At 46.6% G+C, this 27739-nt stretch overlaps 1 protein-coding gene and 1 pseudogene across 2 annotated transcripts in view; one reads left to right on the top strand and one right to left on the bottom strand.

Annotated features, from left to right (window-relative positions):
- Nucleotides 1-10707: 10707 nt before the first annotated feature.
- LOC116623742 lies at nucleotides 10708-12988 on the top strand (annotated as a pseudogene).
- Nucleotides 12989-13704: 716 nt separating this feature from the next.
- PRPS2 (phosphoribosyl pyrophosphate synthetase 2) overlaps nucleotides 13705-27739 on the bottom strand; it is a 48687-nt gene continuing 34652 nt past the window's right edge. For both annotated transcript variants that reach the window (XM_032391152.1, XM_032391151.1), the window contains exons 3-7: nucleotides 25642-25740; nucleotides 24880-25004; nucleotides 19038-19211; nucleotides 17941-18100; nucleotides 13705-16275 (exon numbers count right to left, since the gene is read on the bottom strand). In XM_032391152.1, coding sequence (XP_032247043.1) covers nucleotides 16183-16275; nucleotides 17941-18100; nucleotides 19038-19211; nucleotides 24880-25004; nucleotides 25642-25740 — 651 coding nt within the window. In that variant the 3' untranslated portion in view covers nucleotides 13705-16182. The remainder of the gene's footprint in view (nucleotides 16276-17940; nucleotides 18101-19037; nucleotides 19212-24879; nucleotides 25005-25641; nucleotides 25741-27739) is intronic.

Raw genomic sequence — 27739 nt, 5'->3', positions numbered from 1 at the left:
TCTTGAAAACTTTCCGCTCTATAGAAGAGCAGAAGGAACTACACGACCCAGCCTGGAGGCCTGCTGCCTGAGTGCAAAAGTTGTTAAGAGTGTGCTCCGTTGGTTTTCTCTCTTTGTTTGTGGATATATGTGTATGTATTTGTTTTCTTAATCATTTGAAAGTTGCAAACAACATGACATTTTACCCTAAGCACGTAAGCCCGTATCTCCTAAAATAAGGATGACAACTAAGAGTTAACAATAATCCCATAATCCTATCTCATGTTGATTCTATATTCACATGTCTCCAATGTGTCCCCAAACCATCCCTTATTAGCTTTTTCTTTTTTTTCCTGATTCAGGAGACACTCAGGTGTTCACACAGTGAGTTTGGTTATGTCTCTGTAAACTTTTTACACTCTTTCCTTATACAAAACCTTTTTTTTTTTTAATGGATGTCACCCCCAAAGGTGACTTTAAGCTCTGTGACAAAAATGTTCTCCTGAATGGCAGACCTGTATTTCCAGTTATGTGCTGGACAGTTTCATATATACAAAGAGGGACAAATTCTTCCAGAACAAAGCCCTAAGATTTTGAAACATTAAGGTGTAAAAGCTGGAAAAAAGTTTTTTTTTTTACAAAAACTAAAAAAAAAAGAACACTGCCATTTAAAAGCTACAAGAATTTTCTATCTCCTCAGAGACAGAGGCAGCAAAATTTGTTATATTCTTTTCTTTCGGGTTTCTTTTCTCTTTCTCCCCCCACTCCCACCCCCACCTGTTCCTCTCTCTGAAAACATTTTGGTTTTTTTTTGTTTTTGGTTTTTTGGGGTTTTTTTTAAAGGTTTTATTTATTTATTTGAGAGAGGGAGAGCACAAGCACGGGGAGGGGCAGAGGGAGAAACAGACCCCCGCTGAGCACGGAGCCTGATGTGGAGATGGATCCCAGGACCCCAAGACCATGACCCTGAGACCACAACCCCAGCCGAAATCAAGAGTTGGACGCCCAGCCGACTAGAACCACCCAGGTGCCCCTGAGAACATTCTGAATGGGCCTTTTAGTTGGGCAAATATAAGGCAAGGCCTTTTTTTTTTTTTAAAGATTTTTTATTTATTTGACAGAGAGAGACATAGCGAGAGAGAGAACACAAGCAGGGGGAGTGAGAGAAGGAGAAGCAGGCTTCCCGCGGAGCAGGGAGCCCGATGCGGGGCTCGATCCCAGGACCCTGGGACCATGACCTGAGCCGAAGGCAGACGCTTAATGACTGAGCCACCCAGGCGCTCCATAAGGCAAGGCCTTTAACTTTTTCTTGACTTTTAACAGAAAATACATAGTCATGAGGCGAGAACTTATGTATAGAAAACAGAAAAAGAAAGAACAAAAGGAAGGAAGGAAAGAAGGGAGATAGATTGTTGGGACTCTTAGGCAAATATAAAGGACTTCTGGGGGCGCCTGGGTGGCTCAGTCGGTTAAGCGTCTGCCTTCGGCTCAGGTCGTGATTTCAGGGTCCTGGAATCAAGCCCTGTGTCGGGCTCCCTGCTCGACGGGGAGTCTGCTTCTCCCTCTCCCTCTGCCCCTGCTTGTGTTCCTGCTCTCGCTGTGTCTCTCTGTAAAATAAATAAATCTTTAAAATATATATATATATATATATATATATAAAGGACTTCTGTTTTGTATTTTAATAGATAGTATACATTTATGTGGTATAGAATTTTTATAAATAGGGAGAAATTGTGCTTGGGGTCCCCAAGACCACCCCAGGTTTAACAATTCATGAGGAAGATTCACGGGACTCAGCATATAGTTTACCCACAGCTATGATTCTTTATAGTGAAAGGACACAAACCAAAATCAGTAATGGGGCGCCTGGGTGGCTCAGTTGGTTAAGCGACTGCCTTTGGCTCAGGTCATGATCCTGGAGACCCAGGATCGAGTCCCGCATCGGGCTCTCTGCTCAGCAGGGAGTCTGTTTCTCCCTCTGACCCTCCCCCCTCTCATGTGCTCTCTCTCTCTCAAATAAATAAATAAAATCTTTAAAAAAAAAAAAAAAGAATTTTTATAAATAGGGAGAAATTGTGCTTGGGGTCCCCAAGACCACCCCCGGTTTAACGATTCATGAGGAAGATTCACGGGACTCAGCATATAGTTTACCCACAGCTATGATTCTTTATAGTGAAAGGACACAAACTAAAATCAGTAAAGAGAAAAAGTGCATGGGGCAATGACCAGAGGAAGCCAGGCATAAACTTCCAGAATCTTCTCCCAGGGAAGGCCCACAGGAAGCACTTAATTCCCCCAGCAACCAGTTGACAAGACGCATGTAAAATGTTGTCTACCAGGGAAATTCACTTTAGAGACGAAGCACCCAGGGTTTTTTGTGGGGGACTGGTCACGTAGGCACCCTCTATCTAGCATGTGCCAAAATTCCAGGCTCCCGGACAGACAGCTGGTGTGCGATATACATCACAGTGTTTACAAAAACAGTTGAGTTGCAGTGAGTCACTCTTATCAGTTCTGGGAATGGTGAGAAACCACTAGAAATCCCAGTCCCCAGATTCCAAAGGCCGACCTTCAAAGCTTTCTGAGGAGAGCCGTCTGCAGCCTGCCCTGTCGTCTCTTCTGTACGATACCAACAGACACCCATGCCCAGATGGCTACGGAGGGAAAGATGGTCCACGCTCCTCGCTCACCATCCACCCAGTTCCATCCCACCCCCACCCCCATCTCTACAAAGAGCCATTGTCTGTGGTGGTTTTTTTTTTTTAAGATTTTATTTATTTATTTGACAGAGAGAGACACAGCGAGAGAGGGAACACAAGCAGGGGGAGTGGGAGAGGGAGAAGCAGGCCTCCCGCCGAGCAGGGAGCCCGATGCGGGGCTGGATCCCAGGACCCTGCGATCATGACCTGAGCCGAAGGCAGACGCTTAACGGCTGAGCCACCCAGGCGCCCCTATTGTCTGTGGTTTATCCTTACTTGTCTTTCCCAGGTTTCTTTATATCTGCAGACCATTGGCCTCGGGGAGTGAAGGACCAGAACTTTCCCAGGCCCCAGAAGCCAGCCCGTCTGTCGGAAGCGGCCTCGGCTTTCTGATTAGCCTAGCTACTTTTTTAGCGAAATGTTTTTCTTTTTCTAGGTCACACAAAGGATTTTCCTGACCTCCCTTTGTGTATCCGTAGACCTTGCCCTCCTTTGCAGAAAGAACCGAGTCCTCCCGCATGTCACGAAACAGAAACCGGCCGCCCCGGCTCCAGCCCGAGCAGCGACAGAATGTTTGTCGCGTCGGCTCGCCATCAGGAAACGTTGCAGGCCGCTGCACTCCCTCTGCTGATGAACCACCCTGAACCCCTTTCAAAACCCCTGGGCCAGGCAGAAACCTCGGAGTTGGCCTTTGAACAAGAGCCTGCCTTCTCCCCAGGTGGCCGGCCTCCTGAATAAAGCTCCTATTCCTTGCCGGCCAAAACTGGTCTCTTGAGTGATGGCCTTTCGGGACGAAGGCCAGCCGAACTTGGGCTGGGTCACAGTACACTTTGTTAGCAAAGACTTTGTTCCTCTCTTGCTTTTTCCATTCAGAGCTCTTCTACGCCTTCTGCCCCTGAGGATGTAGAGGGAGCATCCTCCTGCTTTTCCCACAGCTAGAAAGCATCCCGCTTCTGGATATTCCCCAAGTTGTCTAACCATCTCTCTATCGATGAACATGTGGCTTGTTCCAGATCTTCGCTATTACAAGCAGTCATGCGACGACTAACCTTGAACTATGAAGGACCTTCTGGTGAAGAGTTCATTGTCAACTACCCCACAGGCTGAGTGACGACACAGAGATGGCCACATTGTCGGCCCAGTCCCCTGCGGCTTCGTTAGCTCAAGAGAAATTACTGGATGTTGAAGATAGACTGCTTCAAGTTCTCCCGTGAGAACAGGCCTCTCATTGGCTGGATGCCTCGTACTTGGTTTTCTAAGCCTGACTGTATTTTTTCCTTTTCGGTGGAAATAAAGAGGATCAGGCATGGCCCTTGGCGGGTCGTTACGGTTTCGTGCAGGGTTGCTAAATGTAGCAAACTGGCACAGGCTTATACTAAACAATTATTTCTTGTTTATCTGAAATTCAAATTTAATTGGGTATCCTGGATTTTTATCTGGCAGCCCTGGTTTAGTGTCATATTTTTAATCTAGCGACTTAAACATTGCAAAACTCCTGGGATTAAGTCTCTGCCATTGAAAGCTGGCATCCAGCGCGGCAGCTGAGCAAGCACTCAGCTGGGGACAGAAGCCCCACGTTGCAGTCCCTATCCTGCCGTTTGACTCCAACACGGACACCAGAGTAGTTCTGCAGAAACTTCGCATCATACATCCTCTCCTAAAGCTGATGGGAACCTAAATTAAGTCCCTTTACACAAATTGCTCCAGTCCACCGAATGCTGAGTTCCCAGCACGGGGAAGTATGACGTCTTAACGTTTCTCTGTGTGAGTTGCTTGCTTTGGGTGAGCACGCGAGCCAGGTGTAGGTATTAACCCCCCCTCCCATTCCCCGATTTCTGCTGTTCCCACCCGCAGATGCTGGCCTTCAGGGTCTGCTGGATAAAAGGAAGAGACGACTTTAATGGCAAGCATCATGGTATTTTTATAACGAGTCTGAACTTTTAATCCCTTCAGTTAGATATAACCATGACCGTTTTCAAATAATATTCTTTTTTTTTTTAAGATTTTATTTATTTATTTGAGAGAGAGAGAATGAAAGAGAGAGCACATGAGAGGGGGGAGGGTCAGAGGGAGAAGCAGACTCCCCGCCGAGCAGGGAGCCCGATGCGGGGCTCGATCCCAGGACTCCAGGATCATGACCTGAGCCGAAGGCAGTTGCTTAACCAACTGAGCCACCCAGGCGCCCTCAAATAATATTCTTTGTTAGAAATGTGCAGATACTGTGAGCCGGCTCTCTGTGAGAGGCAGAAGCAGAACACAGCCTACAGAATTCATTGTAAAGCCCCAGTATCATCGTTAACCTTGTCTTTTGCTTCTCTCCCCCCACCCCATAAACTGAAATACCAAGTGCCTCTCTGCTTAGTCCTGTAAGTTTCATTTCACCTCGAAATGAAAGTGTTCTGAAGATGCCCTCGACAGGATATGCAAATTCATATAACAAAACCCTTCCTTCGCATCAAGGGCTGGTCCCCAGTAAGTATTAGTGTTCACCAGATGACTCCAAAGGGTCAGATGCTTTGCAAAAAGGCCCCAGATGCAAATAATGGTGTAGATGATGTGGTTAAAAAGAGAAAAGGCTATTTATGGATGTAATGGTCTCCAAGCAGTGGTCTGTCTCGTCATCTGGTTTCCATAGCCCCAAGAGAGGATTTGTTAGTAGCGAGGCACGGTGGAAAGACACTCGCTTGGGATTTGAGGGACAGGGCTATCTCATAAAAAACGTTAACTCGCATCCGTACATTCCTTCACCCTGTTGACGATTCAGTTGAGTTAGAAGCACCATCATTCACAACACTTGAGATGTTGCTGCGAAGGTATTTGGTGGATGCGATTAACCTTTACATAATCAGTTAACTTTAAGCAAAGGAGATTGCCCTTGATAACGTGGGTGGGCCTCATCAAATTAGTTGAAGGCCTTAAAAGCAAAAACTGATTTCCCACAGGACAAGGAATTCCGCCCTAAGACTGTAACACAGAAATCCTACTTGACTTTCCAGCCTGTGGTCTGCCCTACAGAATTCAGATTTGAAAAAGTAACCATGATTTCATTGACTTTTTATTGTTCTTTACCTAACCAATGATATTGAAAAAAATGGTGTCAAATAAAACTACTTCAATTATTTTTCTCTTGGTTCTAGCTTCCTTCCTACTTATTAAAGGAGAGTCTCATATTAATAAAACCATTGGAAATTACTTAGATATTAAGCAGTGTGTGTTGAACCCCTTATTACAAATGATTAAGCACTATTTTGTTTTAATATTTTTTGGTAATAACTATATTTTCACCAATGGAATATTAATATAAGAGCATTATCTTATACTTTGCGTTCCTAAAAAACCAGCATTGTCTTTTTCTCTTCATAAAATCAAAGCATTAGAGGGGCGCCTGGGTGGCTCAGTCGGATAAGCGTCTGCCTTCGGCTCAGGTCATGATCCCAGGGTCCTGGGATGGGGCTCTGCTTTAGGCTCCCTGCTCAGTGGGGAGCCTGCTTCTCCCTCTTCTCCCTCTGTCCCTTCCCCCTCACCCATGCTCTCTCTCATGCTCTTTCAAATAAATAAATAAAATCTTTAAAAAAATTTAAAAATAAATAAAATAAAAGCATTAGAAATAACTCAAATACCCCAAGCAACTAAGTACCTGGCAATGATAGGTAAATGAACACAAATATCAGAAACTTCTATTCTAGGTACATTTGAATGGTCAACTAAGTTGAAAACCGTTATTCTCTCCAAATGTCCACAAAGCAGGCCTAACTTTTGGGTTGAATACAATAGTTACAATTATGCACAATGAAATGTGACTATAACCTATCGGAGTCAGAAGCATTTTTATTAAAGCAGGAAAGGATCTTCTCCTACATGACACACAAGGATCACTACCTCAGCAAGGGCCAGGCAACAATTTCATTGTTGTTGTTGTTGTTTTTTAAAAATATTTTATTTATTTATTGGTCAGAGAGAGAGAGAGCACAAGCAGGGGGAGCAGCAGAGGGAGAGGGAGAAGCGGACACCTGCCTGAGCAGGGAGCCCGACGCGGGGCTCGACCCCAGGACCCCGGGATCATGACCTGAGCTGAAGGCAGACGTTTAACCAACAGAGCCACCCAGGCACCCCAATTTCATTGTTTTTTAAATTGAGATATAATTGACATATAACATTATATTAGTTTTAGGTGTTACAACGTGATGATTTGATATTTGTATATATTGAGAAATGCTCACCACAATAAGTCTACTTAACCTCCCCCACCACACACAGCTACAAATTTTTTTAAATCAGTTTCATTTTAACCAGTATTTTTTTGAAGCCCCTTAGGTGGTTCCAATATGCAACCAAGTTTTGCGACTACTATACTAGAAAACTTAGCCTTGCAGAGTAGTTCTCAAACTTTGGTGTATTGAACCCCGTGGCTGCCCCTCCTCCCCCTGCATGCCACACCCCCGTACCCAGAGTTTCTGATACAATACGGCTGGATGGGGTCTGAGAATTTGCCTTTTTCCTAAGTTCCCCAGTGACGCAGATGCTGCTCATCCAGGACCAAACTTTGAGAACCACTGTCCTACAAAATTACCATTATCTGAAAACCATCCATGACCCAGTGCCGTTATCTTGAATCTCCCCATGTTGGTATGACTCTGAAAAAGGACCAGGCAATGATGGGAGTGCAATTGGGACTTTCTGGAAGAAAGAAGGTGAACAACCAAATCTACAGAAGCAAGCATTCAGGTTGATAGAAGTTAGCACAGCATACTTTGTGCTTTTCCTCACTGCCCTGAGGCTTAATGATAAACTGCACCTTCATCATACAGTGATTAGTCATCAGAGGTTGCCTGGGTTCCAGCAAACATCTCTGGTTGAAGCAGCAAGAGGTCCTGTTTCTTCTAAGGAACTGTATGGTCTTACTGAGCCAGTCACTTCATCCCTTTGAGCCTTAACTTAGTTTCCTCACCTGTAAAATGGGAGGGGACTCATTTGGTCTCGCATGTTCCATCTCACTCCAAAATCCAGTCAATTCTGTGACATTTGACAAGAGAGGTGATGGAGTCTATGGTTTGAGCACGGAAGACTTTGGCCATTTCAGCGCCCAGGAATTCGATGGCCTTGGGCACCACCATTAGTCTTTGTGCTGGCCTCTCACAGCAGGGTGAAAAATCACCAAAGGGCCAGGAAACCCACCACCTGCCCAGTGCACTGAAAACTCTGCTCTCCGGAGGTCACTTGAAGTCAGACTAAAATTCAATCACCTCTTTGACGTTTGCTCTGTTTTAATCAGTTTCGTGATTAAAACAAAACCAAAAAAACCCACACCTCATGACCCATTCTGAGGCTGGAACCATTCCTAGAGGAAACTAAGAAAACAAATAACTTAGTGACTTACTCAAATCTCATCCAACCCCTGCCGGATGTAGGGGTCAGTGTGTGTAGCCCTGGATCGAAAGGATAATGTCATTATTTCAGTATTAATTTCAAGTCCTACCCAAACAATGCCGCTTAATTTTTTTAAGTGATTGATGATTGCCATTGCCTTATTCACTTTGTTCCAGAATGCTTTTTTTACTTGAAATTGGTCCAGAAGCCAGGATGGATCTACTCTGGAATTCTGACCTGAATGAATGTCAGGAAAGAGGATCAAGGAAGAAGGTCCTGGTTAGAATCCATCAGTGGTTCTCGACCAGGAGCAAGTTTACCACCCCACCCCGCCTCCCGGGGAAAATGTGGCAATGTCTGGAGACATGCTTTTCATTGTTACATATGTGTGTGTGTGGCGGGGGGTTGGGGGAAGGCATTACTACCTACGTCTCTTAGGTAGAGGCCAGGGAGGCTGCTAAACCTCCTAGAGCTCACAGGGCAGCCCCCACAGCAAAGGATGATCCAGCCCAAAATACCATTAGTGCCCAGGTTGAGAAACCCTGACACAATTCTCCTGCGGGGGAACAAAAGAAAATGGCCAGAGGGACAAAGAGGAGGGAGCAGAGGGGATCCGTCCCCAGGGAGAGGCATCTGAGCCCAGGGAAAGGCTGGTCCTCATTAGCTCATCCAGCTTCCCTCCCTTTCCCTCAGCAGCTCCCCTCGTCCCCCTGTTTTCCTTCCTCACCTCAGGCCTTCCCTGCCCCCAGTCTGAAATGCCTCCATCAGGGACCCTGAGACATTTCTTGGGGACAAAACTGGCTCTGGGGAAAATATGTGATAAACAGAAGAAGCTAGTAAATGTAGGAAAAAGTGCTTAACATCAGGAGCGCAGCAGAAATGGCTATTAAAACAATAAAGCAACTTAAAGCAGGTTTTTAACCTGGAAGAGATGTGCTCGCACTTTTTGAACAGGTGCACTTTTGTTCTATTTACATTTAATGCTGAGTGTGACTGCCTCGGTAGGCTCAAGATAGAAATGATTCTGCTTTCAGATTTTTTTTTTTTTTACACCATCAAACGTACACAAAACCAAAGCAGGATATAGCAGAAAACAGGGAGGGGGAGAAAGCGTTGTGATCAGCTCTTTCTGACCACCCACCACTGTGGCGGCCCTGGCCCCAAATAAATGATCACATCCAATCAAAATCCGTGGAAGCAAGTGGCATTTCTCAGATCGATTACAGTGCCTAACTTGTGTGCATATAACAAAACAGCTTCAAATGACCGGGGTCGTTCATGACTGCACCGATGCAAATTGGGAAGGAATTAGTGACTCATCAAAAACTAGTCTTCTTGTACCATCTGGTTTTTCTCCGCACGCTCTTTAATTCATAGGACGTTGTCTGTGAATCTTGTCTTCACCCAGTGTTGCCCTTTGAGGGCTCTGAATGCAGTCAGTGGGGGAAATGAACGCACCATTGCTGAGGACAGGGGTCTGTCCCCTTTTCAATACTGGGAGGCTGCTCAGTAGCCCAGGTCCTAAACAGAGGATATTGTGGGGCTTGAAGAAATTTAGGGTTCGTTCCTTGGTCCCTCAGGTGAGTTCCTGTCAGTGGCACTTCCTGAGTTCATTCTACAGCAAATATACATCAAAATGTGCCCCCGGGGAATCACCCTGATGGTTTTAAAGAGTGACACAAATTCAGCTTGAGTCATTTTTTTTCTGTGGTTCATAGTCTTGGCGTCAATGTAAGAAGGTACTGGATTTCATGCTCCCTGTCTAGGGCAAATCAGAGAATTATACATCCTCAGACACGGAGGGCCAAGTGCTCACAGATCCATGACCCCTCCTCAATGCTCAGAAGGGCCATGCCCATTAGTGAACACTCGGGACAGTCTGCCCTGGGGTTTCTAAAGACCACTGACAGCGCTGAGGGCGGCTGTGCTAAGGACTGGCAGCCGGGTCTCAAATGCATTTTCTCAAAGTGCCTCCCTTTTTCCTCCTTTATTCGTGACTACAGCCCTTCGGCTTCTACAGTTACTTGACAAGGTTTTTTTTTGGCTGAGGCAGGCGCCGGGGATCCAGAACCATCTACCTTAGAAGACAGAATGAGGGTGACCAAGCATACTGGTTTGCTCAGGACTGAGGGGCTTCCTGGAACGCGGGGCTTCCGGTGCTAAAATTGAGAAAGTTCCCGGCCAGACAACACAAGTGGTTCACCTGATGGGTACGTAACCGTCTTGGCCTCTTTGGAACCACAACCTTTAGTTACTAGCTATTCCCACGAAATCTAGAATAGAGAGCATAGCCTCTGAAGACTATAAAACCCCCTATTAAAGGGGACTTCAGCAATCATCTACCCTCTCATTTTTGCAGAGATACTCAGACTCAGAGTGGTGTAGACATTTTCCCAAGGTCACACAGCTTGCTAGTGGTATATCAGGAACCAGACTCTAGATTGCCACACTCCTGATTTAGGACACTGTCCACGGCATGCCATCTTTCGCTCTCCCAGTCTCTTTTTATCGCTCTTTTAAAATGTAAATGGAAAAATAAAAGAAAATGTAAAATGATTTCTGCTGGTTTTTCTTTTGATCGTGGGACTCTGCCATTAGAACAGTGTAAACCGGGGCAGGGGCGGCAGGGGGGGCGGACGGCGAGGAGTAGGTGCGGGTGAGGATGGTGGCAGCGGAGGCCACGAACTGCATCATGGAGGTCTCCCGTGGCCAGGCAGAAAGCAGCGAGAAGCCTGAGGCCGAGGACACAACGTCCAAGATGACTACTTTATTCCTATGCTCACTTCGGCATTCACGAGGAGATGCCGAAAGATAAGGTGCGCACCCTCAGATACCGGAACTCCGTGTTTCACAGCCCGCACCTCTTCAAGGACAAGGTGGTGCCGATGTGGGCTCAGGCACAGGGATCCTCTGCATGTTGGCTGCCAAGGCTGGAGCCCGCAAGGTCACTGGGATCAAGTGTCCCAGTATCTCTGATTCTGCGGTGAAGATTGCTGAAGCCAGCAAATTAGACCACGTGGTGACCATCATCAAGGGGAAGGGGAAGGAGGTAGAGCGTCCGTGGAGAACGTAGACATCAGCATCAGCAAGTGGATGGGCTATTACCTCTCCGATGGGTCAATGCTCAACACCGTGCTCTGTGCCCGTGACAAGTGGTTGGCACCTGATGGCCCCATCTTCCTAGACCGAGCCACGTGGTACGCGACCGCCATTGAAGACTGGCGGTACAAAGATGACAAGAGCCACTGGTGGGAGAATGTATATGGCTTCCACGCGTCTTGCATCAAAGACGTGGCCATCAAGGAGCCCCTGTGGATGTGGTGGACCCCATGTAGCTGCTCACCAACACCTGCCTCATAAAGGAGGTGGACATCTACACGGTCAAGGTGGAAGACCCGACCTCTACCTCCCCCTTCTGCCTGCAAGATGCACGCCGTCATTCCGCATCTTGCAGGGGCTGCAGCAAGAGCACCGGCTTCTCCCCCCGCCCCGAGCCCCCCCGCCCTCAACACGCTCCTGAAGCGGACTGTGTTCTGCGCGGAGGACCACCTGACAGCGAAGACAGGCGAGGAGATCTTTGACACCATTGGCATGGGGCCCAGTGCCGAGAATAATCACGACCCGGTCTTCACGGGCCAGCTGTGTGAGCTGTTCCACTCCACCGACTACGGGACGCGCCGAGGGGGCACCGGCTTCTCCCACCCCGGCTGGGCTGGCCCTGCGTGGGCCCGGGGGCTCCCCCTTCCTCTCCTTCCCTCCTTCAGAAGGGGTCCTAGGGGCCTGGGCTGGGGAGAGCACAACGTGAATGTGTTTTCTGTAACTGACATTCTCTTTGGGTTGCATTTACACCAATGAATCCTCAGCTGGGGATAAAAAAAAAAGTATAAACTGCCCTGTTTATATTGGGCACCACTTTTGGTTGGCTTTATGCTGGGAAGGAGAATCGAATCGGGTTGTTGTGAATGGCCTTGATCACGGTCTCTGTTACTGTAGGCAATTCTTCCCCGTCCCCCGTCACTTCTACAGCCACTGGAAATATTTTCAACACACAACCATTTGTTGCCACCAAACACTGCCGTGGACAGAGACGGTCACACGCCAGGACAACGTGCCCTTGGGTGAGGGGTGGTGCTTGTGAGTAGACCACACGGGCACACGGCTTAGTATCTAGAAAATGCATGAAAATCTTGCTGCTTCACATCTACTCACTTTCGTTCAAAGGGAAGATTTAAGATGCCTGCTATAAAAGGTGAAAGTAGTGTACAAAACACTCAGTTCTAAGCCCTGTACGGAGATCTCATTCAATCCTCATCACCTCCGGACAGAGGTACTATTATCCCATTTCTCATCTCTGGAAACTGAGGCACGAAAGGTGAAGCAACTCTCCCAGAGTTTTTGTTGTTTTAACTGTACTAAGTGATGAAATCTGCTCCTGAGCATCATGTGCTTTGCTCTCAGAAGGGAAAACAAGAGTTCCGAGACTACAGTAAAGCAAACCAATTCAGAACCCAGCTCTGGAAAGCGAGGGCAGGGAGGTGGAGGGGCGTGTTCCTGGGCTACAGGGAAATAGATCAGCAAGGTGAAGATCTGGTGTAGAAAGGAGGGATTGTTTACTTCTCCACGCAATATCCGTGAACAATATGGTGACATGCTTCAGCCCTTAACTGCCATCTTCATTGGCCATCCTCACTCAAACATATCACGTACTGAATGCCCTATGCTGTCCTGCTTCAGTCGCTGCTGGAATACAGCCATCTGGTTCTGGAAAATTCTGCCATGAATTATCATCTATAATGGCAGTCCCTTCACAAAGCCCTTTCTGATCTCCCCAGCCCGATTCGATCCTCTGAACCCCTTAGTATTTCCTCTTTCCCTTTGACACTTAGCCTGTCCACCCTGTAGGTCAGCTGGTAGATTTGCTAGGATCTGCCGAGATGAAATGAAGCACTTCCGAAGAGGGGTGACAGCATTATTAGGTGTAATTGTGAAGTAGAAGTTTTTGGATTCCAGCTCTCCTTCATTTTCTTCCTCCCTTCTATAGAGGACATTCATTCCATCATGTTATGTCTTAAGCTGTGATCTTCTCTGGCAGGCTGTTTTAGTTCTTTGTATTTTACTCAAACTTTTGAGACAAAATGCTGCCCCTCTCAGCACCATCCACACTTTAAAGCCAAGCTTTAGCGGGAGAACATAATTATAAATTTACTTTGTCCCACAAGAGTAACTTAAAGCATCACTGAAGAGGTAGTTGCTTTACGAGAGCAGGAAACTCTTCTTGGTGCTTCTGAAATCAAAGCAGATGAAAAGCCTCAATGGGACCTACACTGAAGCTTGGTCTGCTCCGATCTATGGATATTGAACATTACTACTTTAACGTGTTAAGTGCACTGTGCCATTTCCAATTTTATAGGCAACATCTAGAATTACCAACTTGGATATCTCATGTGGCACAGCTCTTACACTTTGGGACAAGGAGACTGCTGGTCAGTCCCGAAAGAAATACCTTCACAACGGAGAAGAAATGACTTCAATTAACTTCTGCCTTCTCTGTAATTTTATATGCCAGGCTAGAATCATGAAGTAGCAAACACGTTCAGGAACCCCATCAAAACACATCACTCCTTCAAAACGCAGCACTCCGCAATGAGGACACAAACTATAATAGAAAGAAGTAGCATGATTTTATTGAAATGTTTTAGTACAGTGTTGGACGATCTTAAAATCCTATATTCTAAACCAATACAAGCACTGCAAATGATACATTCCCGAATCTAGTGGGCATCTAAACAAAGGCAGGTTCTAACAGGAGTATCTGCAAGTTGCTTAATACGCTTTCAGTTGGAGGATGAGCAGCTTTGGTGTATATGTATTTCTGTGCCTTTCCTTTTCAGCTAGATACACGTGAGTCCGGTCCCCATTCAGCAGAGCTGGACAGAAATGAGACATTTGGTGGTTTCGCTTAATGTTTGCACCCAAGCAGCACGGACTCTGCAAGTTCTGGGATCGGGCCGCTCCTGAGGCCACCTTCATCTTCCTTGAACTGAAACCATCACAAAGTGGAGGTCCACACTGCCACTGGGTATGACCAAGTCTAGTCAAATTAGTTAACATATCAGAACACTTGAAAACAAAAAGTGAGGCTAAAGGAGAGAATCAGTTGTTAAGTCAATAATGATAATGCAAATTTTTATCTGAAGATTATTTTGAAACTACCTCTCTCAGACTCAATCTTAATAGGAAATGATTACGTTTAAATCAAATGATTACGTTTAAATCAACTTTTTTCAGTCACGTCCCGGTGTCTATGCTTGTAAGCCGAGGCTGTCTACCTGTGCGTGTTTGTAACTACATTTTCACTGGTCTATGCACTGAAATCCCAAATAGATATCCCTCATTTATCAAAACTAAAAATTACATACATCTAAGTAGGCTCTTTAAGTTATCTCAAGTCAACTCTTCCTAGATAAGAGTCAATCCATATCGCACAGCTGACTCTACCAGGCTACAATACCATTGTCTTTCTCAAAAACCATTTTAAGAAACAGGAAAATGCTAGTCTCTGCAATGACCCAAACGGTACTTTTTAACTTCAGCCTCTGCTGTAGTGAAGTTGGAAACCTTAAAGATTGCGGTTCAAGCTTGTTAACGACTTAAAAGATTTGGTTTTGCCACCTGCAAAATTTAGATCAGACAATTTCCCAAGTTTTAAGATTCAGCAGAAGGGAGGGACTGTTACTATTCCCAGGCTCTGTCTACGCAGGCAAATTCTCTTCTTTTGGGGCTGAAGAATTCACTCGGTTATGCACCCGTGTGCATACAGCAAAACTCACAGGGACTCGATGCTTGCCTTCTGCCACAGGCCCGGAGGCACCTTACCGAGGAGGACGCTGTCGAGGGCTGTGTGTGGATAAAGCAAGCTCTGCCTCCACGATCGCTCTTGGGCCACCGTTTGAACGTTATCTTCACAAAACAATGAAGACTTACTTATTTGTACTTTCTCTGTAGGCCTTGCTTACCCACATTCTTCATGTAACGGTTTTAGTTAAAATCATCAGTAGTCTAATAGACTTGCTACTTCTGATTACAAAAGGCAAAAGAATATTAAAACAAAGGACGTAATGTTTAAATATGCATTTGGTGGTACTCACAAAAATTCACCTTTTTATTATGTCAGAAACAATGAACAGACTAGTAAATCTGAGGGGACTTAGGGGAGTCTTTGTTTTGGTGGAAACCCACAACATGAAATTATTGGAAAAAAGACCAAGTAAAAGCAAGAGCTAACGAGAGGCCATAAAACAAGATGGCGGGACAGGAGGCGCCCAGGGTGGCCAGAGCACAGCGTGAGTGGCCCCAGTGACCCTGCAGGGTCTATCTTGACACTTCCTCAATCAGATCTATTGCTGAACATAATTTTGGAATTTTAGAACATGACATTTCAGGTAAGTGATACAGTTATGTGTTTTTCAGAAGTGACAATAAAAAAAAAAAATCCTGATTGCCTCTGATAGGTCTCATGTTTATCAGAAAGTAAATGTGTCAGTGGCCATCTTAGGCTGCATAAAATTTGGTCAAATTAAGCACAAAAACCACAATGGTTTATTTGAATCCTGGTTACTAAAAAGAAAAAAGTAAAATAAAACCAGATTCAGGGTATTATAAATTTTCTAAGGTTCACTCGGAAGTAAAAGGCTAATTCTGTATACAGGGTTTTACCCAAATGTCCATAGGCATTATCATTATTTACACAGAAGGCTTTAATCTGAAGTCACCTTTGGCAACCTTGAAACATAGAATCTACGAACTTCCACAGTGCAATTCCATACCTGCAAGTTGTGGCCTCAAAGTACTGGCAAAACAAAGAAAAGGGTCACCTGTCAGAACAAGTCAGGATGACGAAACATATCTCATTAACAACAGTTCACTTACAAAGATCAAATAACCACCACCCTCCCCCCCAAAACTGGAAATAAATGGTCTTGAGCTTGAGAAGGGGGAAACAATGCATCTTGGAGGATACAAAGATCGGATGCTTTTGCATTATCCTAGAATCGCTGAGTCCTAAAACTAAGAAGTCAGGTGAGCGCACACAAGCGAGCAGTCAGAGCAGGCTGGCCCCACACTCCCCGTCCGGGGTCTAGAGCGGCACGTGGCTGAACAGGTAGGACACAGATTCACCGTTGTGAGTTCTTCGGATCGCCTCTGCCAAGATCATTGAGATATCAATAACCTGAAGGCCAACAGAAAAGGGGAGAGGACAGTGGGACACAGCTCAGTCGTATGTAATGAAAAACGTAGAAGCCAGAGAGCCAGAAACGGTTTCTCCAGCACACAGAGACGTGTGAGCACCAGAACCTCCCACACCCCTTTTCTGTCTTCGAATCACAAACACGCATGGGATCGGGGAAGTGAGACTTTCAGTGCGGATACTCAAAGGCTTTTCAGGGTCCCTGTTAGCCAGAGATCTCCTTTTCTTGGGGTGTCTCTGGTTTAATTTTACTCAATCATGACATGGAAGGTCTCTCTTGCTTTCCAAAAACGCTGCGATCACGTCACTCAGGGGTCAGCAAACTAGCTTTCCCATGAAGGGCCCAATAGTAACTGTTCCCGGCTTTGCAGGCCAGACTCAACTCCGTCATTGTAGCCCGAGAACAGCCACAGACAATAGGTCAACGAATGAGCGTGGCTGTGTGCCAACAAAACCGGCTGGTGGGCCACACTGGGCCCGTGGGCCGTAGTCTGCGGACTCCCAGCTACTGTGCAAAGCTGTTGTGACCATTTTCAAATGCTCACCCCCTTGTGCCACATGAACCTCGTCGCTGTTGGATGGATTAGAAATCACGAAGCGGGTCACCCGGCTCCACCTTCACGCTTTACTGGTGAGAATGGAGGCTTTTAGCGAGGAAATGACTTGCCAAGGCTCACCGCGACATACAGCCAAAACGGGGACTCAAATCCCTTTGACACAGTTCAGGGCAGTGGGTATAACGTGATTATCAGCAATCCTCTAGGGGCCTTCCAAGGCAGGCAGGGCAGGAAGGCACAAAGCTCTAAAGATCCTTACCACGGCCTGTGGGTTTTTTTCCCTTCCACTTAAAATTGTGGTAAAATACGTACAATGTAAAAATCGCCTTCTTAACCACACAATTCAGTGGCATTAACTGCATTCTCAATGCTGTGTGGCCATCGCTGTTGCCCATCTCCAAAACGTTTTCATCATCCCAGCCAGCAACTCTGTCCGCGTTAAGCACCAGCTCCCCATCCCTGCCCCCCTAGGCCCTGGCGACCACCACTCTAGTTTCTGTCTCTCGACTGGACTACTGTGCGCCCCTCAGAGAAGTGGGATCATACGACGTCTGTCCTTCTGTGTCTGGCTGCTTTCGTTTAGCGTCGTGTTTTCAAGGTCCTCCATGTTGTTGCCTATGTCAGAGTATCCCTCCTTTCCAAGGGCGAATAATAATGCCACTGGCTGGACCCCACCTTGGTTGTCTACTCACCCGTGGATGGACATTTGGCTGTTCCCACCTTTTGGCTACTGCGAATAGCACTGCTATGGACACGCGTGTGCACGGTTTTTTTACACACCCGTCTTCAAGCCTGGGGGTACACAGCCCGAGGTGGACTTCCTGGGTCACACGGTAGTTGTGTTTAGCTTTAGCCCAGCCTGTTTTTAACTACTTCTCTAGGGTGGTTTGACTGGCTTACTGTTTCTACCTCTGACCGGCGCCGGCCCCAGCCGCTCTCAGACCGGGCGTGAGTCCCAGCCTTCGTTACGAGAAGCCCCGCGCTCCCCGCCTCGCCCGTGGCAACGGTCACACACACAGGGCTCCGGGCTATTTGTCGGGACTGGACGGAGGTTCCTCGCTACTCGGTTCTGCCTGCCGTGTACAAGTACCTGAATCTTGGGACAGTGTCTCATCTTGTCCTCTTGCGGAATGGTGTTTGTGACGACAACGGCCTCAAAAGCAGCATTATTGATCCTGGAAATAGCCGGCCCCGAGAAGATCCCGTGTGTCAGGATAGCATAAACTTTGGTGGCTCCGGCCGAGAGCAGCCTATACGAGAAAACAAAGACATGAGGTGTACGTGCATATCCTTCAAACACTCTCCCCGTAGTGTGAAGCAGAAAGCAAAAAGCGTGTTCCATAAAGAAAAACAGAAAACCAATTTCACTCACGTTTATTAGCCTAAAAAAGAATCTTTTAAGGTACGTATTGGCAAAACTCTTTGGATTCCATGAAATCGGGGATTATCAACCATGGAACTGGGCCTACTCATTCTGTGCTGAGCAGCATCCCTGGTCTCTCCGCTAGCAACACCCTTCCCTCCCTCACTTGTGACAACTGAAGACGTCTCCAGATACCGTCGAATGTCTCCCGGGGAGCAAAACAGCCCTCGGCTGAGAACCTCAGGGCTAAACTAATAAAGCCAGGCGACCATCATTTTGAGCTATATTCAGTGTAGAACAATTACTGACACAGTTTGCGTTTTTTTTGTTTCATACTGTCTTTGAAAGACGGTGTGCACCGTCCGTCCTCAGCACGTCTCAACCGGCCACAGCCCAGGCGCTCCGCGGCCACGCCGGGCTGGGTGGTGGCTCCCACTCCCGACAGCCTGGCTCTCAATCCTTCGGGAGGAGCCAGGGGCTGAGGTGGCTCGAGGGAAGGCCGAACAGAAGGAAGAAAAGGCCCAAAGGAGCCCGCAAGATGGTCTCTTTCCTTCTGGGCTCAGTTTTAGGGGGCGCACCTTCTCTGACCCTTTATTTTAAATACACTGAAAGCTCATCCTTGAAAATGAAAACGAGGCCATAAAGGCCCACAGGGTTTTTTCTAACCAAGAAAAAAAGAAATGGACCTAGGCCATCCTTTGGTCTGAAAGGCCTACCACCAAGCAATCAGCGATAATTAGGAAAAACAGGCCCAATTTTTAAAAGCTGACATTTCTCCTTTCTTAATGCAATGCCCTCACACTTGCCCAAACCGTCCCTCATACTTGTCTGCGGCATGGCAGATGGTACCACACGTGTCAGCCATGTCGTCCACAAGGATAGCCACGCGGTCCTTCACGTCGCCCACCAGAACCATCCGGTCCACTTCGTTTGCTTTCTTCCTCTCTTTGTGAATCAAGGCAAATTCCACATTCAGCCTGTCTGCAATTGATGTGACCCTGCTCGAAGACACAGACATGTAAAACCCCGTCAACATGAAGAAAAGCTCCTGTCGCTATACAGTTATATTTTAGGAAGGCAGTTAACCAACCACAATCAAGATAAGGAGGTCATCAGGTCTCACTTGTAAAGGCAGGCCTGGCCCGGGCGGCACAGTAAGCACGTCACGGGGAGAGACGTGCTGACGTGGCCTTGCGTTCGTGGCAGCTGGTGATGAATGCCAGGTGCCTGGACCACTGGATAAAACCACTGAATGAGAAATGGATACACCATCTGTTAATGTTTGCGCGGACTTTTTTTTAAAAATCACGGGCACGTGCCGGATCACCGTACTGTCCATCTGAAACTAGTATTACACTGCATGTTAACTAACTGGAATTTAAATAAAAACTTAAAAAAGAAGCATAAGGAAATAGCTGTATGCTTAACAGCATGAAAATACAGTGTATGTGAAAATCAGTAAGAAAAAAAAATCGCCGACACAATTTAAATCAAGTTAACGTAGAAGCTATGACTCGCTCAGTTTGTGGTGCAGCCAGTGGGGACAAAAGTCCCGGCTCAAAAATCCATGTAACACAGGGCGTAGGAAAATGGGCTTCACTGCACCGGAGGCCTTGGGACTTGTAAACTGTGAGTGTCTCTACTCATCCATGGCAAATGCTCAAAAGTCACCCACTCAGAAAGGGCTGGGCTGGCAACAGAAAGAGAAGGTGGCAGGCCGGACATTATCAGTGAGCCCTGGGCATCCGGCTACAACTCTTCTTTTCCACGCACATGAGACTTAATAGGTATATTCCTAACAAATGATGTTGAGACAATGTATCACACAGACATCTTGAGCAGAAAAAGCTAGAATAAAACATATAGTTTCATTCCCATTTCTTCTAAACATGTGTTTACATTCTTTCCAGGAGAAAAAACAATAAAAGTTAAATCTGAATTAGTTTCGCCAACTTCCCACACCAGTTTCGTGTTCATACTGACAGTGTTAAGAGTGTTAGGTGAGCGTCCTTCTAAGGGTTACTTTTCCTTGAGCGGGCAACCCAATTGAGCTTCAAAGACTACCCAAGAGTGACCTCTGGTGGCAATATTTTTACCTGCAACAATCAAGCTTCAAAGCTTTTACCAAGGCAGTGGGTTCCAACTGGTCAGATACCTATTTTCTTTGATGAGATGACTTTTTTTTTTTTTTTTTTGCACGGAACAAAGATGCCATTGATAATGTCAACTGCATGTATCACGTGGTACCTGTGTGGTGGTTCTGTCGGTTGGGGAACAGCTTACTCCATAATAGGAAGAAGATAATGATGTGCAGCAGAAACGTTGGGGAAAAGGAAAGGAGTTGGCCATAAAATCGAAAATAGACGGTACTAAAAAGCTTGACTTTGCTGGCAGAGGGGGCAGGGGTGGTTGAGTGGGACAGCCTTGAAGGGGATCTGAAAAAAATAGCATCTCAGCGCTGGTTAGTTGATTCTGCTTTTTTAAAATCAAGGGTTGGGGCACCTGGGTGGCTCAGTTGGTTAAGCATCTGACTCTTGGTTTCAGCTCAGGTCATGATCTCAGGGTCCTGCTCAGTGGGGAGTCTGCTTGGGATTCTCTTCTGTCTTCCTCTGCCCCTCCCCTCCCTCTCCCCCACCCCCAAAAATAAATAAATCTTAAAAAAAAAAACAAAAAAACAGGGGCACCTGAGTGGCTCAGCCGGTTAAGCGGCTGCCTTTGGCTCAGGTCATGATCCCAGGGCCCTGGGATCAAGCCCCGCATCGGGCTCCCTGCTCGGCGGAGAGCCTGCTTCTCCCTCTCCCTCTGTCTGCCGCTCTGCCTACTTGTGCTCTCTCTCTCTGTTAAATAAATAAAAATAAAAATCTTAAAAAAACAGAACAAAACAAAGCAAGGGTTGGCAAGTAGATGGGGGAATTTGGTATATAAGATGGTGTTTCAAATCAAAAGGGAAAAGATGGATTATTGAATAGTTTTGGAACAACTAGATAGCTGGGGGGAGAAAGGGCTGGATTCTTCTTCACTCTTTATTCCAAACCAACTATCACATGGAAGAAAAACTGGAACATTAAAAAGGAAAAAGGCAATTTGTCTTGAAATATATGAAATCATGGAAGAAGAAAAAGTGAGAGATGGGTGAATCCTTCCTAAACCCAGAAGCCGGAACATGAAGAGATAAATGGTGACAGAAGAAATGTTCTAAAGTCCTGCAGAGCATAAAAATACATAATGAGGAGAAATGGAAAAACTTGGGGAAACACGAAACAAAGGTGCAACCTCCTGCCTGCAAAGAACTCCTTACAATCGGGGGCACCTGGGGGGGCTCAGTTGATTAAGCAGCTGCCTTCAGCTCAGGTCATGATCCCGGGGGTCCTGGGATCGAGCCCCGCGTCGGGCTCCCTGCTGGGCGGGCATCTGCGTCTCCCTCTCCCTGCCGCTCCCCCTGCTTATACTCGGTCAAATAAATAAATCTTTAAAAAAACAAAACAAAACAAACCTCCTAATGATCCAAAGGAAAAGGCCTCCAGCCAATCTGACAACAGGCAAAGGCATGACCAGGCCCTCATGGAAAAGACACAGGCCGGAGAGGGTGCCGGACCTTGTCCACAGCAATCAGAATTACCAGGAAAAGATACCGTATCATCACTATCTGGTTTATAAAGTAAAAAAATGTCTGCTCAACTGCTGTGGTCCCAGGCCTGGGTAGAAAGTCACCGGCATTCATACTTGGGATGGTCAACTGGTCTATCTTTTCCAAAACACCCAATTTTGTCCCTCTCCATGCAAACCAAAATGGCTCTCGCCCTAGGACTTGGCAACTGCCCTTCTAGGAATAGATCCTGTTTGCAAATGCACACAAAATGCAGTCACAGTCCAGTGCTGCGAGACCGTGCTTAAGAGTACGCACCACAGTATCTCCAAGTGAGGAACGGGGCAACTCGTGAGAGGAGTCAGGATGTATGCACACAATGGAATTAGCACTCAGCTGTAAAGAGCAGTAAAGCAGATCTGCACAGCTGCGGAATCACTGCTAAGACGGAACGAGGACACGTTTTGAAAATCACAGCGAAGAGGTGTGTGCAGCAGATTACCGTGTGTGTGAACGAAAAAGGGAGACATGTCTGAATAACATAATTCTGACGCCAGGAAGAACGGAGGTCTCTAAAGAGGGAAATGGGGGACATGACCCAATTTGAAGTTCGCAGAACAGGATGTGTATTTTTAGACTATACTGAAAAAACAGGGTTGGGATAGAAAAAGAAAAGGCCACACGAGCTTGTGGAATCTATTATTCTTTTGGCTTATTAGCTGCCAAAGTAATTTTTCCTGGTTAAAAACAAAGGACCGTGTACTGCATGACCCATCCACTCGAAATGTCCAGAGAGGCAGGAAAGAGATCAGTAGGGGCCAGGGGCTAGGGGGCTGGGGGGGAGTGGGGAGCGCCTGGCTAGCGGGTACAGGTTTGTTTTGGGGTGATGAGAATGTTCGGGAACTAGAGAGTGGTGCTGGAGGCACAGCTCTGTGAATACGCTGAAACCCACTGAGCTGTGCAGTGTGAACAGGTGGGCTGTATGTGAATCGTCTCTCACTAAAACGGTTACTAAAAACAAGTTACATCTTATGCTCACCTACCTCCGGCCTTGCTCGTTCGTCTCTAAGCTTCTATCGGGCCAGCGGATTCACCGTATCTGAATGCAGATTCCACCGTGTGACTTACTGAAGCTTCCAAGTAAACGACAAGCATTTCCAACGGACAGACAACACTCCGTGTGCTTTGACCTGGAGGCCCTGGGTGAGGGCTTTGCCGCTGCCCGGCTGGTGTCTTCGCAACCTAACTTTCTGCTTCTGTTTTCGATGTATTTGTGTCTCTTTCCTGTCAACGGCCACTTCCTGCCGCTGTCAGAGGCCCGGCCCCACCTGTTCATCGCCCTCCCCTGTGCGGGGAACCAACCCGCCAAGACAGCAGCTTAGCACTCGTCGGGGCCCTTCTAAGAATCAGGACCTCTGCTTCCCTGCGTGGGTTTAATGACAGCTTTCTGGGCTACTCCTGAGCTTTTCAGTTTGATTCTAAGCCCCTTAGCCAGGCTATAGGCAGATGAGGGAGCCAAACGGGGCAGCTGCATTTTAAAGAAGTCCTGGAGCCCAACGGTCACTGGACACCCTCATGGCACATTTATCAGCTTCTCTGCTTTTGCACTGGACTGACAGACAAGAGGTCTCTTGTCCCTCTCCCTTCCTGATGGAGACCCCTACACTTGGGCACTAAAGTCCCATGCCACCCTGTCTTCCTTTCCCAGATGGCCGCTGCCCGGGTCTATAAGGTCACGCGGAGTCCGCAAGCCTCAGGCCCATATCGAATCAGTCTTCTATCATCCTCGCCCTGCATTCTGAACTCTCTGTAGTGATTGCTCCTTAATTCCCCAAGTCTGCGAAGCCCTTTAGATTCGCGGCTTAGTACCATTTCCTTAGGCTAGTCGGTGTGCCCGCAACCTGATGTTTTCAGTACCATGTGTCAATTTGTCTAACTCAGGAATTTTACAGTCCAGTCATTGTTCCGTCACCCCACGGTGCTGGCCGCCTGCCGCCGTGTTCTCTGCAGACGCTGGCTCTGGGTGGGCTGTGCCCTCTCGGTGTTCTAACTGGGATCATCAGGCGTGAGGCTGTCTTCAGTGGGCAGTGCTTACTCAGCAGTTGGGCTTGTGGAATTCTCCCACTGCAGTAGCTCTTTAGCTTGGGACCAATTTTTGTAGGGATGCCTGCACCATAGGGGGACGCAGAGTTCACCGCACATCTGCACATGGCACAGGCTCTTGGTTTGATTTCTCACGAGTGGCTACTTTGTCCCCCCATCCAAACGGCTGGGTAAAGACTGGCTTCCCCCCTGTGCTGCTGGAGAGAGGTCTAACTTTCACCTCCCTTCTCTCTGGAGACCTCTATGTGGGCAGTTAATACCCAAGCCACCAGCCTCTTCCTGGATCTGATACCCAACCCCCAGGCCACTGAAGCAGGGTTTTCAGCTCTTCTTTAGTTCTCGGCCCTGGATATTTCCCTTCTTCTTGGTGCTCTACGAACAGAGATGTCTTTTTGAAAACTCTGTTCTATTTTGGCTTCCACTGTCAGGTGTTTGTAGTAGGAAGGACTAGCTTAGTCAATTGTGTTGTTAATTAAAAGCCTTATTTTCCAATTAGGCTCATTGCTTTTATAATCAGAAAAAAGTTAACTTAAAAAACACCTCGAGGGACGCCTGGGTGGCTCAGTTGGTTAAGTGTCTGCCTTCAGCTCAGGTCGTGATCCCGGGGTCCTGGGATCAAGCCCCGCATCGGGCTCCTTGCTCGGTGGGGAGTCTGCTTCTCCCTCTCCCTCCACCTGCCGCTCCCCCTGCCTGTGCGCTCTCTCTGATAAATAAATAAAAATCTTAAAAAAAAAAAAAAAACACCAAAAAACCACCACCTCGAGTAAAACATATTCGCTGAAAACAAATACGTGCCTGCGTTTCTCGCATGAACGACGAAATGGTAACAAAGAGGACAGCTCTCTGCTCTGCAAGTGAAGACGCAGTGCCCTTATTTGTCCATTTATAAAATAGAGCGTTAAGTAATTTAAAACATGCTTCCTTATCTAACACATAAAAAAAAGAACAAAAAGAAAACCAAGGTGCATTTTGGCTACCTTTTGGCTCCCCCGGCGTCAGGTGAAACAATGATACAGTTCCTCCACTCGGCAATGTTCTCCCGAATCCACTGCAGGACCGCGGGCTCTGCGTACAAATTATCCACCGGGATGTCAAAGAATCCCTAAGGGGAGAAGTCCTGTTCAAAAGAAGCCTTTTCAACAGACTCCCTTTTCTTAATTTTAACAGAATTAAATCAAAAGACAGGTATGTTCCAGGGGCCTATGTCAGTGCAATCCATTATCTTTGGAGACATATTCTATTCTCTTAGGATTGCCTATATTCTAAGGAATAGGAGAATGGCTTTGCGGGGAAGTGGGGGAAAAGAGGTCTGTTGTGTCTTAAGCACCTTATTGTAAGCCAAATGCTTCTTCGCACTGTATCACAGAGTGGGCACAGTATGGGCCTGTCTTATAGATGAAGGAACTATAAGTTATGAAGGAGGTTAAAAAAACATATATTACAACCCTGCCATTCTAATTATTTTTGAGAAATTGAGGTGGAATTATGAAGTTTACTACCAAGAAGCCATTCCCCCTCCTCCAAAACTGGACGCAAGCTGGTGGCAGACAGTGGTAACAACTATTAAACCGTATTTCCAAGTCCAGTAAAGACGAAAACCCAAGAGAGCAATCACATACAAACTCAAACACGAGTCACGTTACCCACTTCAAAAACAATTTAACTTAACAGAGTTAGGATTTAACCACTTGCATTAAGCCCCCGATCACAACCAAGGGCAAGAAAGAAAATGCTGGAACCTGGATCTGAGAGGCATGCAGGTCCATGGTGATGATGTGATCGGCCCCAGCGACCGAGAGCATATTGGCCACAAGTTTCGCGGAAATCGGAGCACGACTCTAAAAAATAAAGACACAGATTTTACTACAGGAAAAGAGAAGGGAAGAGATACGGTAATAAAATCAACATTAAGTCATTTAATACTTTAAATTATTGAATTATTAACAAGAAAATTACCTCCTAACAAAAGAGATTCATTCCATTTTATTCGCCCAATATTGACTATTTACATATACTGTTGCAAGACAATGTGCTTGACACTGGATAGAGAGAACAAATCTCAAAGCAGCAAACACATACACATGTAACACCACAATTTGTATCCTTCAAATAGTGACGAGTGGGAAGAACAAGAGGTACCAGCCAAGAGGATAGCATGAAGTTTAAAGAGACTGGGAATCAGTGGCCCCTCTGAGGAAACTGCTTTTACGGCGTGGCCAGCAGAGGGGAGGAGCCACTGTTCTGGAAAGGGCAGCACGTGGGACATCACCGAGGCCAAGAGGTCACACCCAGGGACAGAAAGAAGTCCAGCGGGGCCAAGAGAGCACACGTAAGGGACGCAGAGGCAAGGCCAGCTCCTCAAGAAGAGCCAATGTACCACAGCTGAAAGCCTGTGCCGTCACAAATGAAACGAAAGCCACACTGAAGAAAGAACACCGTCTGGCGATCAAGAATTTGTGTTTCAAGAAGGGATGCAAGGTGATTTATTGACACTGTATCCTCTTTAAAATTACCTAACTTCTCCACAGCTTTAGCTTTTATATCATAAATCCTGGACAGTAAGTGTCTACATCAAAAAAAAAAAAATTTTTTTTTTAAGAGACTACACAGACACAGATTAAACCTAGGAAAGGAGGTCAGCATTTTACTGTCAACAGTAATATTCTCATACACCAACCCAAAAATATACATGTAAGCTTAAAAGATTTCATTCAGAATCACACAATGTTGTCAATTACATCTCAAAAGTGAAACAAAAAAAATTTCATTCACAATAATAACAAATGATCCCTATTAAATACACAAGAGTATATTCATGTAAAAACATACACGGGAAGGAATTACATCATGTTAACAGATCATTTCTATTTTCTCTTAACACACCATACTTTAAAAAACAAAACAAAACAAAACAAAACGAAAAGAGGGGCGCCTGGGTGGCTCAGTCGTTAAGCGTCTGCCTTCGGCTCAGGTCATGGTCCCGGGGTCCTGGGATCGAGCCCCGCATCGGGCTCCCTGCTCAGCGGGAAGCCTGCTTCTCCCTCTCCCACTCCCCCTGCTTGTGTTCTGCTCTTGCTGATGTCTCTGTCAAATAACTAAGTTCTTTATTAAAAAAAAAAAAAAGAAACCTATTACTTTATAGTAATATACTGTGAACACTAGCTACGGGAACCCTCACTACAATGGCATCTGGAGCTTCGGGATGGGGAGCTTTCAAGCCCTCCCAACTCCTAGTCAATTGCAGACCCAACAGGAAGAGGCGGACTCGACCTTGCACAGGGATACTATTCTACTAGTCCGGCGGGAGGAAGAGATGCTTTCATCGGCTCCAGGGAACAGCTCAGCCAGTGAGAAGCCCCCACACTTTGAACTCCCAGGTTCCTCTGAGGGACTTGCAGTTCACAACAGCCCTCCCAACTTCCCCCTTCTCTCCTTCAAAAGCCTACCTCTCCTTTGTCCTCCAGACTTGCCACGCCTTGTTTGTTTGCAATTCTTTCGTTCCCAAATAAACGCACCTGTTGCTGGTAAAGTAACTGGCAGTCTATTCTCCAGGTTTACATTACTTGGTGATCAGAGGGGCGATCCAGAGAGGACCCCCGATGCCTCCGGGGCTGGTGAGCAAACAGGTGCCGTACCCCTGGAGCTGCTGGGGCTCACTACTTTATCGACGACCCTGGGGTTTTAAGGTTAAGTTTTTTCCTGGATTTTGAGCTTCATGCCTCGTGTCTAAGCTCTCCGGGCTTTACTCGGGATCTATGTAAGCCCTCGGTTTTGGGGTTGTTTTTGTTTCCATCCCTGAGTACTCATTTGGCCTTCTGGCTCATTCAGACTGTTCCA

Source organism: Phoca vitulina, unplaced genomic scaffold (assembly GCF_004348235.1).
Source record: "Phoca vitulina isolate PV1807 unplaced genomic scaffold, GSC_HSeal_1.0 scaffold60, whole genome shotgun sequence".
In the NCBI taxonomy this organism is placed as follows: Eukaryota; Metazoa; Chordata; class Mammalia; order Carnivora; family Phocidae; genus Phoca; species Phoca vitulina.
This window is presented reverse-complemented; position numbering and strand designations above follow the sequence as displayed.